Below are 16,273 nucleotides of genomic sequence, written 5' to 3'. Positions count from 1 at the left end.
ATTCTCTCTTGTGACATGTTACTTTATGTTATAGGTGATGTTGAGCTTGAATGGGAAGAAACCACCATGTAAATGTTCAGACCAAAGATTACAACTGGAAGATATTTTCAAATCCCAGGGGCCAAAATACCCCCTTACTCTTCTGAATTGAAATGTGCAACCTTAAATAAATCTCTACGCTTCCCTCACTGTGCCTTACTAAATGGATTGACATTTTATGAATAGTTCTAGGAAATAGCTAATTCAGGATAGTTATCTGTTTTGTACAGAATAAATATTATACATGTAAAATGTTTAAGAAGAGATATCCCAGAGATTTTTGAAGTCTTCTGTATTTTGGGAATGAGCCAAATATAAAATTAATATTATATTTACGTTAATGTTTCAATGTGAATTTTCCCTACATATTGGATTTGATCTTGAACAAAAGTTGTAAATGTTGATTCAGTAGTGTTATTTTGGCCTCCAGGGTGTTGACTTTTCTCGTGGATAACTTCCAGGACTGTCATAATGATCTGTACTTCCATGTATGCCCCTGTGTTTTGAATCCCCTGTTTTATGAGTGCTGAGATATCATCTCATGATCTCGAACAGCTGAACAGTAACCCCCTGACACTGCTGGCGTTACTTAGCCTTTATACAACACACAGTAGCTCTTCGGGTGCACTTAGGGCTATTTCAATTGCATTGTAATCTTTAGTTTGAAAAACAAAAGGACAAATTAAACAGTGCAATTGCTCATGTGAAGTTGTCGAGTACTTTTCTAGCCTGTCTGCATTTGTACATTTTCAGGAACAAGCTGTACCACTATATTGTATATTTGAATACATAGTTAAATGTATCAGTATTTGTCCATTAGATATGTATGCAACCTAATAACAATTTTGAAGGGTTTCTTCAGCAGAAATGTATGAAAACAGTAATAAAAATGTAATGTGTTACAAGGTCATAAACCAATGATGTGCTGCTGTGGTGCCAACCAGAGACTTCCGAATAGATTACATAAAATGGTCTTTATTTCATTTCCCAAGGCTGATCATTGAGGAGTGTATTAGGTGGAACTGAACACAAAGAAATTAACCAGACTGTAGCAAATTAGAGATTTTTTTTAAAAGAAAATAATTCACCCTCCTTTTTGTTAGACAGTAACAATGTACAAAGTAAGTTTTGAACTATATGAAATTATTTTGTCATAGATTTCAATTAAGGGTCATAAAATAGTATTAATTATCTTATTTCTTTTATGGTAAGAATCATATCTTATACTTATTTCTGCTGGAATATACATATAGAAAAAGTGATGGCCAATAAAATTGAATTTTAAGGAACTGAGTCACTCTGCAGCATGATTTCAGAGGTCCTTATAAACATAAATTTGATTTTGTATCACATATTAAGATATAATTAATAGTTATCTTAACATAATGAAGTATAAGTACAATATAGTAATATAATGTGTATAAATAATTAAGATATAATAATTTCCCAAGGTATCCAAAGACAGTAATTTTAAAATCAAACTTATTATGCAAGAAATTAACTCCTTTAGTCTTACAGGCAATCCTGCTTTCTGTTTTTTATGGCAAGGGTGTGTAAATAAATACAATCCATTAGTGTTCCAACCAAAAAGTTTACTCTATAGAAAGTTACAGAAAACAATAAGAAATGATGAAAACTCTAAAAGATTCAAGTTTGAGTGACAAGTTTTTCAGTTTGCTTCACGTGTCAGTCATTGAAAATGAGTGGTAAGCCAGTACTTATTAATGTGGGTTTTTGTATTCATGGAAGACAGATAACAGCCTGTGGAAAGTACTGGTGAGTCTACTTTTAAATGTATTAAATGGTAAGAAAATAAATCCTTCAATCCACAAGCCAGTCCATTTTCTATAATATCTATATAAAACAGAGAGTACAGAATAGAGTTGACCCATGTGTATATGCATGTGTGTGCATATAAAAAAAGTTTTACTATAAGTCCTCCTCTAAAAGAGTGCTTATCAATCTTTAATGTGTATACAAATCATCTGCGGATTGTGGTAAAATGCAGATTCTGCTTCAGTAGGTCCAGGATAGCACCTAAGATTCTTCATTTCTAGAAAGTACTCAAGTAATAATATTGCTGCCTGAGCTCGGGCCATACACTGAATAGCAAATCTCTAAAAGACAGGATCAGAATAATTTTATTTCCACCTGAAATTATTTGAAACATGTTAAAAAAGATTTGTCTTCGTTATCAAAAACATAACAGAGCACCTGTTAAATGTGTATAGCTCACTAGCTGTATCACAAAACTGTAACTGAAACTGAATTGAAACACATATTAGTGTTGACTAAATTTTCTCTTAATTATATTGTGAAAATGCTAGTTCACAGCCAAATTTTTATAGGTGGCTACTAAGTGCAAATTAAAATAATGAAGAACATCTGTAACATTTTTAGATCAGATTTGTCAAAATACTTTGAAGCATATGTACAATAAATGAGCAACATGTGTTTTATCTGAACCAAATGAAACTGGAGCCTCTCAGAATGGTTTGCCAGAAACGAGAGCAGCTGTGGGTATCACCTCTACTTTCATCCTGCTTTAAAACACAGAATTTTCTTCTTTCACTTTATAGGTTGAAATGTGTAATAAGACTTTTGAAAAAGCTAATTAAACCTTTCCCTCTTCATAAAGGAGATGGTGATTCACTCTTCACATCTGGTACCAAACACTAGATTTTAAAAATGAAATTTAAGTTCAGCAAACTACTCTACACGTCCATGACATTACTGTGATAGGTCCACTTTTGTAGTTCAACTTTTAGAAAACTTACAGTAAAGTTTTTGATGATGCCAGTAACACAAAATGATCTGAAATTCTCAACTGAATGATATTAAAAAGTGAAAATGTGGGATAAAAAAGTTCATAAAGCATAATCTTGACAAAACAGCTTGCCTTCTTAGGACAAGTAATATTTCATGGTAAATGACATCATGAATATGCATAGAGCTTCCATTTGGAATCGAAACTCATATACCCATCAGTTCATGAAGATGTTCTAAGGAATAGATCAGATCACACATATGAAGGTGTTTCAAAAAGTACAAAGAACTCTACAAAGTTAAGATAATTTTTTTCCCAGGTTGGACAGTATGTAATATTTATCAGTAAGATAATGCACCCCATTATAAGACTGTATTGTATTTGTGATATTAATTCCATGTTTGTATGTCTGTTTCATATGCAAACGTTAAAGAGAAAATTATGGCAGATATACTGATTTCTGCTAAATAAAACCACTGATGCTTTGTTTTTCATGAATGATTAAGAGCGTTCTCAAGGAATGTTGGACTAAAGTGAATAGATAAACAAATAACAAATTGTGATTTAGAAAACAAATCAAGAAAATTTCCATTTCAGGTGTTTCAAATGGACATACTAAATCACTGTCTACAATACGGTCATTTGAAAATAAAACTGTAACTTAGTAGAAGGTGATGAAAAGCATTATTCTCCCTTGTTAATGAGATTATGTTTCTTTAGAATCACAAGCTTAAATTATTTTAATTTTTACTAAAAGTATTAGATTGAGAAGTCATTTTAGTAAATTATAAACTTTTCAGAATACTTTTACACCCATCATCCTGATTAATCCTTACGAAATCCTCTAAGATCTGCAGTGTCCCATATTACAGATAAATATAATGAAAGCTTAACAGATGTGCCAGAGACCACATTTAGTAAAGATGGAAGCTGCATATCCTAAGAGACCACATTTAGTAAAGATGGAAGCTGCATTTCAGTATCACAAGTTACTGAAAGCCAATGATAAAGATAAAAATTTTAAAGGCAACAAAGAAAATAGAGAGCTATTGAGATGTTCAAATATAAGAAAATATGCTGGCTTCTATTCAGAAACAATGCAAGCCAACTGACAATGGAATGACATATTCAAAGTGCTCAAATTACCTCCTAAACCTGATTAAGGGCAAATACAAAAAAACTAGAGCTAATGTCATGGTGAAATATTAAAGGCCTTCATCCTAAGAGCAAGAAAAAAGCAAAAACGCCCACTTTCACAACTTATATTCAACACTGTACTGGTGTTTCTAGCCATTACAATAAGGCAAAAAAAAAAAAAAAAAAAAAAGAAAGGAAGAAAAGGAATAAGGTTTGTAAATGAAGAGAAAAAATTGTCTATATGAGTAGAGAGTATAATTATGTATGAGGAAATTCCTGAAAAAGCTACAAAAGAGAAAAAGCCACTAGGTATAATAAATAGCTTTAAAAAGGTTACAGGATAGAAGATCAAGATACAAAAATCAATTTTATCTCTACATATTAATCAATGAACTGGAAACTGCAATTAAAAATACCATTAACAACAGCATCCATAAACATGAAATGCTTAGAATAAATTTAACAAAGTATATGCAAGACTCATACACTAAAAACAATACTGATGAGAAGAATTAAAGAAGACAAATTTTTAAAAATGCATATCCATGAACTCAAAACTCAATGTTGCTGAGAAGTCAGTTCTCCTCATACTGATGTACGGATTAAATGGAATATCAATCTTAATCCCATAAGGCTTTTTTTCTAGAAATCAATAAACTTGTTTTTACAATTTATATAGAAATGATGCAATGGGTCTAGAATAGCCAAAACAATATTCAAATAGAACACAGTTGAATGACTTACACTACACATCTATAGCATTTCCATTAAAATAAAAAATAGAAAGTAAAAAAATAAATTCTCACACAGTTGGTCAATTAGTTGTCAACAAAGGTGACAATGTAATTCAATGGGGAAAAGATAGTCTTTCCAATAAACAGTGTTGGAACAACTGGATGCCCATTTGGAAAAACATGAACCTTCATCTCTAGCCCATATAACAAATACAAAAATTAACTTGAAATGCAACACAGATCTAAGTATAAAAGCTAAAACTATAAAGCTTATAGAAAAAAAGTATGGAGCTTCCCTGGTGGCGCAGTGGTTGAGAATCTGCCTGCCAATGCAGGGGACACGGGTTCAAGCCCTGGTCTGGGAAGATCCCACATGCCACGGAGCAACTAGGCCCGTGAGCCACAGCTACTGAGCCTGCGCGTCTGGAGCTTGTGCTCCGCAACAAGAGAGGCCGCAATAGTGAGAGGCCCGCACACCGCGATGAAGAGTGGCCCCCACTTGCCGCAACTAGAGAAAGCCCTCGCACAGAAACAAAGACCCAACACAGCCATAAATAAATAAACAAATAAAATAAATAAACGCAAAGTTAAAAAAAGAAAAAAAAACCTGTCATCTTAAAAAAAAAAAAAAGAAAAGAAAAAAGTATGAAAATCCTCATGACTTTGGGACAGGCAAAGATTTCTTAGAATACAAAGAAATAAAATATAAAAGAAAAAACTGACATTGTACTTCACCAAAATTACAACATTCTTCTCTTTAAAAGACACTATTAAGAAAATGAAAAGTCAAGCCACAGGCTGAAGAGAATGGGAGAAAATATTCACAATAAATGTGACAAGATGCAAGTCCTGGGAATGGTATCCAGAATACATATATATTTACAGAATAATACACACACGCACACACACATATAAATGGCCAATACAGGAAAAGGTACTCAACATCATTAGTCATCAAGGAAATGCAAATAAAAATCAGAATGAAGTAACCATACTAATAGAATGATTAAAGTTAAAATGACTGGTAATATCAAGTCATCCCAGCATGGAATTTGAGCAGCTGGAACTGCATGGTATATGGTACAATCACTTTGGAAAACAGTTTGGTAGTTTCTTATAAAGATAATACCCTATTGCCATATTACCCAGCATTACCACTCCTAGTCATTTATCCAAGAGAAATTAAAATATATTTCCAGAAAAGGACTTGTATTAATGGTGCTCTTAGTAGTTTTATTCATAATGGCCAAAAATGGAAAGAGTCCAAATACCCATCAGCAGGAATGAACAAATAAGTTGTGGTATTTTTTGACAATAAAATAGAAATGAACTATTGATACACAAGAGAACAGGGAAAATCTTCAAAAACATTATACTGAGTGAAAGAAGACAGATACAAGGGAATACATACTGTAAGAATCCATTCAGATGTAGTTCTGGAGCAGGTCAAACTAATCTAGAGTGATGGAGATCAAATCAGTGATTACCTGGAGTGTGGTATATATGTGGGGAATCAACTGCAATGGACAAAAGGCAACTTTAGGGGGGTGATGAAAGTGTTCTGTATCTTGAATGGAGTGTTATTTATACAGGTATATTCATTTGTCAAAATGCTTTAAGTTGTGTACATACAGTGAATGCATTTTTTCCATGTAAATTATAATTCAATAAAGTTGATTAAAAATAGAATAACAATGAAAAATAGTTAAGTATTTACAGAATGCTATTCATATGTTTTTAAAATACAAGTAGTACATATTTTTATGGATCCATTCATTATAGTACATACATAAAATCATAAATGGTAATGTAAGTACTGGCATCAGAATCATGGCTTCCTCTGACGTGGGAGGAATGCAGGGAGAAGATGGATTGCCAGGAAATCAAGAGGATCCACAAGAGTTTCAAATGCATTTGTAAATTTTGTTTTAAAGTTTAAAGCATATGTAGCAACACAGATTTGTTAAAATTAAATAATGAGTAAAAACTATATTATTCTCTAAAGTTTTGTGTTTGAAATATTTCATAATTTTAAAAGTACAATTTAAACTTTAATAATTTATAACAATGACTTAAATGTTTATGGACTATTTTCACGAATCTATCAAAGTATCCTGCTCTCCTGCTTGAATGAGGGTAATACGGAGAGAAATATTTACTTACTTTGTTATTTATTTACTCCATTCCCAAAGCTCTAAAATTGGTGTCTTAAACATTAAAAATAAAACTTGACATGCTGCAAGTGCTTTCCACAGAATTCACTAAGTTCTTATTCACTTAGTATTTATAACCAGGTGAACTGCCATGGAAGATATGATGAATTCACTTGCTGTACTCTCGTACTAGAAAACAGAGCTTCATCAATTTGAGGGCACCACATTCATAAAGCTGGTGCATGCTAACAGGATCAACATCTACTCCCTGGGCTGTTACATCAGAGTTTTTATTTATTTATGTTTTAAAGAATACACTTACAGTTGCTTCATTTGCAAATATTTTCTCCCATTCTGAGGGTTGTCTTTTGTCTTGTTTATGTTTTCCTTTGCTGTGCAAAAGCTTTTAAGTTTCATTACGTCCCCTTTGTTTATTTTTGTTTTTATTTCCATTTCTCTAGGAAGTGGGTCAAAAAGGATCTTGCTGTGATTTATGTCATAGAGTGTTCTGCCTATGTTTTCCTCTAAGAATTTTATAGTGTCTGGACAAAGGATTAATCTCCAAAATTTACAAGCAGCTCATGCAGCTCAATATCATAAAAACAAACAACCCAATCCAAAAATGGGCAGACCTAAATAGACATTTCTCAAAAGACGATATACAGATTGCCAACAAACACATGAAAGAATGCTCAACATCACTAATCATTAGATAAATGCAAATCAAAACTACCATGAGGTATTACCTCACACCAGTCAGAATGGCCATCATCAAAAAATCTACAAACAATATATCTGGAGAGGGTGTGGAGAAAAGGGAACCCTCTTGCACTGTTGGTGGGAATATAAATTGATACAGCCACTATGGGGAACAGTATGGAGGTTCCTTAAAAAACTAAAAATAGAACTACCATACGACCCAGCAATCCCACTACTGGCATATACCCTGAGAAAACCATAATTCAAAAAGAGTCATGTACCACAATGTTCATTGCAGCTCTATTTACAATAGCCAGGACATGGACTCAACCTAAGTGTCCATCATCGGATGAATGGATAAAGAAGATGTGGCACATATATACAATGGAATATTACTCAGCCATAAAAAGAAACAAAATTGAGTTATTTGTAGTGAGGTGGATGGACCTAGAGTCTGTCCTACAGAGTGCAGTCAGTCAGAAAGAGAAAAACAAATACCGTATGCTAACACATATATATGGAATCTTAAAAAAAAAGTGGTTATGAAGAACCTAGGGGCAAGACAGGAATAAAGACGCAGACGTAGAGAATGGACTTCAGGATATGGGGAGGGGGATGGGTAAGCTGGGACAAAGTTAGAGAGTGGCATGGACATATATACACTACCAAATGTAAAATAGATAGCTAGTGGGAAGCAGCCACATAGCACAGGGAGATCAGCTCAGTGCTTTGTGACCACCTAGAGGGGTGGGATAGGGAGGGTGGGAAGGAGATGCAAGAGGGAGGGGATATGGGGATATAGGTATATGTATAGCTGATTCACTTTGTTATAAAGCAGAAACTAACACACCATTGTCAAGCAATTATACTCCAATAAAGATGTTTGAAAAAATACACTTACAACTGTGATATGAAAAATTTACATGAAATAGACATAATTTTATTTATTGTGATTACTAATAGCTTTCTTTATTGAATCATTACTATGTCCCAGGTACTCTTCTAAGGATTTTACAAATATTAATTAATCTCCTAACAATTCTTGGAAGTAGGTGCTGTGATTTGCCTTTTACAGATGAGGAAACAAAAACAAAAAAACAAAAAACAGGTTAAATAACCTGCCCAAGGTTACACATCAAGTAGGTGAAAGAGCTAGAGCTGAAACCAGAAATCTGATTTCAGAGTCTCCAGCATCAGCCACCATATGCCATTGTATTACCCAGAGACCATCAGATACATAGCATCTTTGATCTCACCTACTTGGACGTAGAACATACGTGTGAACTCTAATTACTCCCATCCTCAAGAACAGAAGTTTCCTGATAGCATCTAAAATAGGCGCTTTTATGCAAATTATTCATGTCACACAGTCAGCCAGTGGTAGTGCTAGCCTTTGAATTCAGGTATCTAGTTTGATAGTCTTTCTGTAATTTGCTGCCTCCTCCAATATATATTTGATCCAAACCAAAACGTATTGTTTGTTTTTCCAATTCTCTGGAACTCATTGCCAGATTTATCTCCTTAGCTCACAGCTCTGATCATTTTACTAATCCGTTCGGTAGCCCTTCATTGCCTATAGAGTTAAACTCATAAAATGCCTTTCCCACAGTCTTACTCCAGTTTTCCAGCCAAACCAGAATACTTGCTGCCTACTAAAACACACTGTACACATTCCCAGTACCACACTTTAGCTCCTACATTCTCCTCAATAGTTCTTACCCTCCGCTGGCATTCCCCGCTTACTAGATTGTCAGCTGCTTGTGAACAAAGACTAAGTTTTTCTCATGATTTTAACCTCGTTGCATTTAGCATAATATCTTCTATATGAGATAAACTTGAACTAATATGTGCAATTGGCAAGTTTCCCTTAGAAGAGGTAAACTAATGTTGTCTATGCAACAGTGTATTTTCCTACCGATCCACACTTGCTAAAATATCTTTTCAATCAAGGAGCAAACAAACACTACTGGATCAAAGATCAATGAAAGTGGGGGAGCAGGGAAAATGGGCAGACAGTAATCTGTCATTTGTTCAGGATCATCAGTTATCCAGAATGAAACTGAGATCTTAACAGTACGCGAAAAACCTCTGAACAACTGAAGGTGACAAAAAGGAATTCTGTACATTTGGGCAACACATTAAAAAACAGTTCATCGACAGTATTTTTTGTCTTACATTATAGACACTTCAACAAACATGATTTCCCAGTTCACAGCAGTATGTAAACAGCAAAGCTAATGGTTTATATCCTTATAATGCACACACACACACACACACACACACACACACACACACACACACACACACACACACACACACACACACACACACACACACACACACACACACACACCCTTCCTCTTAAAAGCACATAGGCCAGGCTTCCCTGGTGGCGCAGTGGTTGAGAATCTGCCTGCCAAAGCAGGGGACACAGGTTCGAGCCCTGGTCTGGGAAGACCCCACATGCCGCGGAGCAACTAGGCCCGTGAGCCACAATTACGGAGCCTGCGCTTCTGGAGCCTGTGCTCCGCAACAAGAGAGGCCGCGATAGTGAGAGGCCCGCGCACCGCGATGAAGAGTGGCCCCCCCGCTCTCCGCAACTAGAGAAAGCCCTCGCACAGAAACAAAGACCCAACACAGCCATAAAATAAAAATAAAAAAATAAATAAACAAATATGGTTAAGACAAATATATTTTTAAAAAAAACAAAAAAAACTTTGTAAAAAAAAAAAAGCACATAGGCCTTCAAAACATAAAATTTGGGGACCATTTATAGAAATCCAATATATTTCAACAGCCACTGGAATATTATAACCAAAGTCCTCTTTAAGAAAACATATTTTTCTTTTTAAATTACATTATATTTACTCCTTAAGGAGACAGGTATGGATTTAATATATTTTTTTAAAGACCTCATCAAAACTAATTAGACTACAAAAGCAGGGAGAGGCAGTTCCAGAAGAAACTTGGAACAAAATATTCCACGAGGTGAGACAGTTTCTGGCCACGCAGAGGCAGGTCTGTATTCAGCTGCCAATGTGTACAGGCATGGAGGCGGACACCAGGGCCAGAGAGGACAGTAACGAGCAACAGGTGGCAAAGCAGGCTAGCAGGACACACGAGGGTGGACCAGTAGGAGGTGGCATATCATAACAGGCAGGTGCAGCAAGGCTAAGGAGAATCCAGGAACTGGCACTACTCAGATCCAAGAAAAGCCGGAGGCAGGGAAGTGGGTCATCAGGGAGCAGGGTCCTACTGTCCAGCTAGGTTCAGAGGCACCTCCCTTCCTCAGGGACAGACACAAAGCAGAGAGACTCAGGCAGGGTTCAATAACCCCTCATTTCCTGAAGATAGATACAGATAAACAGACAGACAGAGGTACACATACACATGTGTACCTATCTCTATATCACTCCTTCACTGTGGCTTAACAGTAGTAAATAAATGGTAACTGCATGAAAAATACATATGTGCTTTAAGTAACTAAGGTACTAGAGAGATTTTAGAGACAAAGATTTTTATCAAAATCAGGTACCAAAAATGTATACTGCTAATCTAACCAAAGCAATAAGGAAAACAAAAATAACAGAAGTCAAAACTGTCACGATTCAACACAAAAATATTGCATACCTAGAAGATACAAATAAGTAGACTGAAATACTTTATAAGTAATAACAAGTTCTCTAATACAAGTGACCACAAATATTCAAAAATTATAAGCAACCAATTAATGAGTGAGAAGATATAATGGGAAAAATCAGTTCATTGATAGTGTCCAAAATATAAAATACCAAGAAGCTAAACTTAGAGGTCACTTCTGAAGAAAACTATAAAACAGGGAAATCTAAGATATGATTATATTTTTTGGTAAGGGAAGCCTATTATAAAAAACATGGTTCTTCTCAAATTACTTCATAAGTTTAATATGCCAATTTAAAAATCTTAAATAGTATTAGATTATTTCATATTTATAAAAACATCTTAAGTTCATCTGGAAGAATAAATAACTGAGAAATAAGATAAACTTTTTTGAGTAATAAGAGTGATGAGGCGAGAACTTCCCTCTCATCTAATAAAATATTTTATTATCAAAATAAAGTGTATGACTGACATGAGAAGAAGCAATACCTAATGAAAGAGACAAGTTTTCAAACACAGGCCATGTTATAAGATTTTAATATGTCAGTAAGGAAATATCATCCACCAAGGAAGAAAAGACACATCATTATTCAGTAAATGATGTAGGGAAATTGGCTGCTGGGAAAAAAAAATGAAATCATGTTAAATTTAAGCCCCTCACTCTAAACCAAAATGAATTTTGGAGCGAAAAATCTCAGTATGTTCCATGGTCTTATTTCCTTTGGTCTTCATTTCCTTTAAAGATCATAAATAATTTCACCTTTTCAGGATGAACACTCACCCAACTTCTAATGCCCAGTGGATCATACCACCCCAGTGTGAAACAGTAACATTTTCTCCAAAATTTATAAGAATTCAAAGATGTATGTCCCAGAAACAAAACCTGAAGTTTAAAGAAATAAAAGGTATCCAAACTGGAAGGGAAGAGGTAAAATCGTCATTATATGCAGATGATATGATACTTTATATAGAAAACCCTAAAGACTCCACACAAAAACTACTAGAACTGATAAACAAATTCAGCAAGGTAGCAGGATATAAAATTATCATACAGAAATCTGTTGCATTTCTTTACACTAACAATGAAATATCAGAAAGGGAAAGTAAAAAAAAAATCTCTTTTAAAATTGCATCAAAAAATAAAATACTTAGGAATAAACCTGACCAAGGAGATGAAAGACTTATATGCTGAGAATGGTAAAATATTGATAAAGGAAATTGAAGATGATTCAAAGAAATGGAAAGATATCCCAAACTCTTGGACTAGAAGAATTAATATTGTTAAAATGGCCATAGTACCCAAAACAATCTACAGATTTAATGTGATACCTATCAGATTAACCATGACATTTTTCACAGAACTACAACAAATAATTAAAATGTATATGGAACCACAAAAGACCAAGAATTGCCAAAGCAATCCTGAGGAAAAAGAAGAAAACTGGAAGCATAACCCTCCTAAACTTCAGACAATTATTACAAAGCTCCAGTAATCAAAACATTGTGGTATTGGCTCAAAAACAGATATATGGATCAATGGAACAAAATAGAGAGCTCAGGAAAAAACCCACTCACCAATGGTAATGAATCCTCAACTAAGGAGTCAAGAATACAATGGAGAAAAGACAGTCTCTTCAGCAAGTAGCATTGGGAGAGCTAAAAAAAGAGTTACCATATGATCCAGCAATCCCACTCCTGAGCATGTATCTGGACAAAACTCTAATTAGAAAAGATACATGCACCCGAATGTTCAATGCAGCACTATTTACAATAGCCAAGACATGGATGCAACCTAAATGTCCACTGACAGAGGAATGGATAAAGAAGATGTGTGTGGAGAGATAGATATATGTGTGTGTGTGTGTGTGTGTGTGTATATATATATATATATATGTATATATATGTATATACACATACACACAATGGAATATTACTTGGCCATAAAAAAGAATGAAATAATGACATTTGCAGCAACATGGATGGACCTAGAGATTATCATACTAAGTCAAGTAAGTCAGACAAAGACAAATATCATATGATATCAATTATATATGGAATCCAAAAAAATGATACAAATGAACTTATTTACAAAACAGAAACAAGACTCACAGGCATAGAAAACAAACTTATGGTTACCAAAGGGGAAAGCACGGAGAGGAGGTATAAATTAGCAGTTTGGAATTAGTAGATAAAAAGTACTATATATAAAGTACATAAAGAACAAGGTCCTACTGTATAGTACATACATATGGTCCTGTAATAAACCATAATGGAAAAGAATCTGAAAAAGAATGTATATTATACATGTATAACTGAATCATTTTGCTGTACACCAGAAATTAACACAACATTGTAAATCAACTATACTTCAACAAAAAATAAATACATTTTCAAAAAACCTAAATAAGGGGACTTTATATAAAAAGAAATATCATCGTTAATCATCTAATATAATGAATGTCAAAATCAACTTGTGTTCCTGCCAAAATACAGAAACTTATTTTTAAAAATTCAACTGTTAATTTGAAAAAGAATAATAACTCCAACTGATTAGAATATACTGAATACGTTTAGTCCATGAGTTCATTTTTAAAACCCATGAATAGTCATTATTAGAGGATGATAATGAACCAATTTATTCTGAAAACTAGCACATGAAGGGAAAGATTCAAGCATTTTATCCTTCCTTTTATATACAAACTGAATGATGCAGTAAAAATATCTGAGGACAGATTTTTTTCTTTATACCATATTCTAGCTATAAATAAAGAAGAAATGACAGAATTAGGCTATCACTACTTCTCATTCCATAATGGATCCCGGCAAAGATCAACAATGGCTGCTAATATCAAAAAAAAGAGATACAACCAGACATAATGTTTGTAGAATAACAGACTATAATGTAATCTTGCCAGCCATCCCTCCCCCATCAAGCCTGAATCCAATCAAGCCTCTACAGCCAGCTACCAATGAATGAAACTATAGATGTTAGAAGAATGTTAAATTACGCCAAGAGAATGCAATCAGCAAAATCCAGATTTTGGAAAACTGTACAGGACTAATGATTCAATTTCTTCAACAAATTTGCAAAAGATATAAAGTTGTAGAGGAGGAACCATAGAGACTTAAAAGATTTATCAACTAATCACATTGTGTGGGCTTTATTTTGGTGCCAGTTCAAAAATACAAACTAAAATGGCTCCACACAAACACTTGTACGTAAATTTTTATAGCAACATTATTCATAATAGCCAAAAAATATGGTTTAACCATACAATGGAACAGTATTCAGCCACAAAAAGGAATGAAGTACTTATTCATGATACAACATATATCAACCTTGAAAACTTTATGCTAAGTGAAGGTGGTACTAACCGGGTTTGTTTTGCCCAACGTGCAGCAAGCTAAAACGGTGAGATGCCGAGGTTTGCAGCAAAGTGAGGAGACGGGAGAGCAGGTCTCGAATCTGCTCCAAGAAGGCAAGGGGCTTGGGTGTTTATGGGATAAAGAAAAAAGAAGCAGGGCTGTCTGAGGAGAGGGGGAACGGGGAAAGGTGATTAGAAAAAGGTGCGATAATCGTTCTGCGCAGGCGTAACTACGCTACAGGCCTCTTCACGTTCTAAAGTTCACGAGGGCGGATGCCTGCGCATGCCCAGTTCAAGGCTTAGTGGTCCTTCCCAGTCCTAAGGAGCTCAGCTCAAACTAGACACAGCTGACCCTTGGTTCAGCTTGAAATAGATGCAGCTGACTCCAAGTTCCTGGAAAACAACTCGGTCAGACACCTTATTGTTCAGGCTATGTGCTGCTTAGAGGACCTGAAAGTCTTAAAACCTTGATGAGTGAAGGCAGGTGAAACGGATTTCACCCATGGTTACAGAAGAAGCCAGACATATTGTAATTATTCCATTTATATGAAATATCCAAAATAGGCGTATCCATAGAAGCTCATTAGTAGTTGCCAGGGACAGAGTGGGAGATGGGAAGTGACTGCTAATGGATACAGGCTTTCTTCTGGGGGTGATGGAAATAGTGGTGATGATTGTACAACTCTGTGAAAATACTATAAACCACTGAACTGTACATTTTAAAAGGCTGAATTTTATGTCGTGTGAATTGTATCCCAATAAAAATTACAGCATTCATGAGAAAAAAAAAAACAAACTGAAGTTTAGACTGTTGGGCTACTTTGAGTAACCTTACTTCCCAGTCCAATAAATTGAATTAAAGTAGCATATACCGTAATCTGTTATAATTGCGAAGGACCTTATTCCCATAACTGAATTGCCCAGATAATTGAAGCTTATCATTTGGAGAAAGTTACATGGTTCCCAGCTCCCACAGTCCTCATCTCTGTATATCAAAAGCAATTCACCCCAAACTCTGGGAAGATTTAGTCCTTATCTTGGGAAATTTTACGTATATTCCTTCAAGAGAATTTTGCTGCAGCATCAAGAGAATTTTGCTGCAAATACGGTACAGGCCTTGTTTCCTGTCCTAAAAACTAAGATTCTGTCTTATTTGCCAGATATACTAGTTCTACTTGTGACTAAGTTCCTATTTTTATTTGATTTTCTTAAATAATACTCATTTTATTTTCTCATTACAAAACTAGAGAATGCTTATTATACATTTTTTTTCATTACAGAAAACTCTCTTTTAAATTTACATCTACCAAAATTCTACTACCTAAATATAACTATTATCAACAGTTTGGAGTAGTGCTTTCCAAACCTTTTTCTTCTCATCATGGTCAACTAAAGAAATGCATCAAAATTTCATGAAGATACCTAATAAGATAATTGGGGAGTTTATGGCATTGGCTAGAAGTATGACCATTTTGCTTTCAGAGTTTGGGCCTGAATTATATGTAATTTACAAAAAAAATTTAATAAATTAATCCATCAAAAAATCTGCCAAATTAAGTCACGTGAAAGGAGAGGCCTGCTCTACTAGGTGTTCCACTAGTTCGTGTTCTTTTCTAAGAAGTTTACTGAGGCCTGGTAATTTCAACAGCACCTTATACAGACTACTGTGATCATTTCAAAGTCCTCTTAGAAATGGGTTACACGGTATGCAACATTTAAGATATCATTTTTTTAAATGAA

At 34.6% G+C, this 16,273-nt stretch overlaps 2 protein-coding genes across 7 annotated transcripts in view; one reads left to right on the top strand and one right to left on the bottom strand.

Annotated features, from left to right (window-relative positions):
- Nucleotides 1-4,959, top strand: part of PTPRQ (protein tyrosine phosphatase receptor type Q) — a 285,457-nt gene extending 280,498 nt beyond the window's left edge. For all 4 annotated transcript variants that reach the window (XM_082418813.1, XM_082418812.1, XM_082418810.1 and 1 more), the window contains one exon: nt 35-4,959. In XM_082418813.1, the coding sequence (XP_082274939.1) occupies nt 35-72 (38 nt within the window). In that variant the 3' untranslated portion in view covers nt 73-4,959. The remainder of the gene's footprint in view (nt 1-34) is intronic.
- The window catches only part of LIN7A (lin-7 homolog A, crumbs cell polarity complex component), a 318,473-nt gene that overhangs the window by 10,118 nt on the left and 292,082 nt on the right, over nt 1-16,273 (bottom strand). The window lies entirely within an intron of this gene.

The sequence above is a fragment of the Balaenoptera physalus genome, assembly GCF_965194825.1.
Source record: "Balaenoptera physalus genome assembly, chromosome: 13".
Taxonomy (NCBI): Eukaryota; Metazoa; Chordata; class Mammalia; order Artiodactyla; family Balaenopteridae; genus Balaenoptera; species Balaenoptera physalus.
This window is presented reverse-complemented; position numbering and strand designations above follow the sequence as displayed.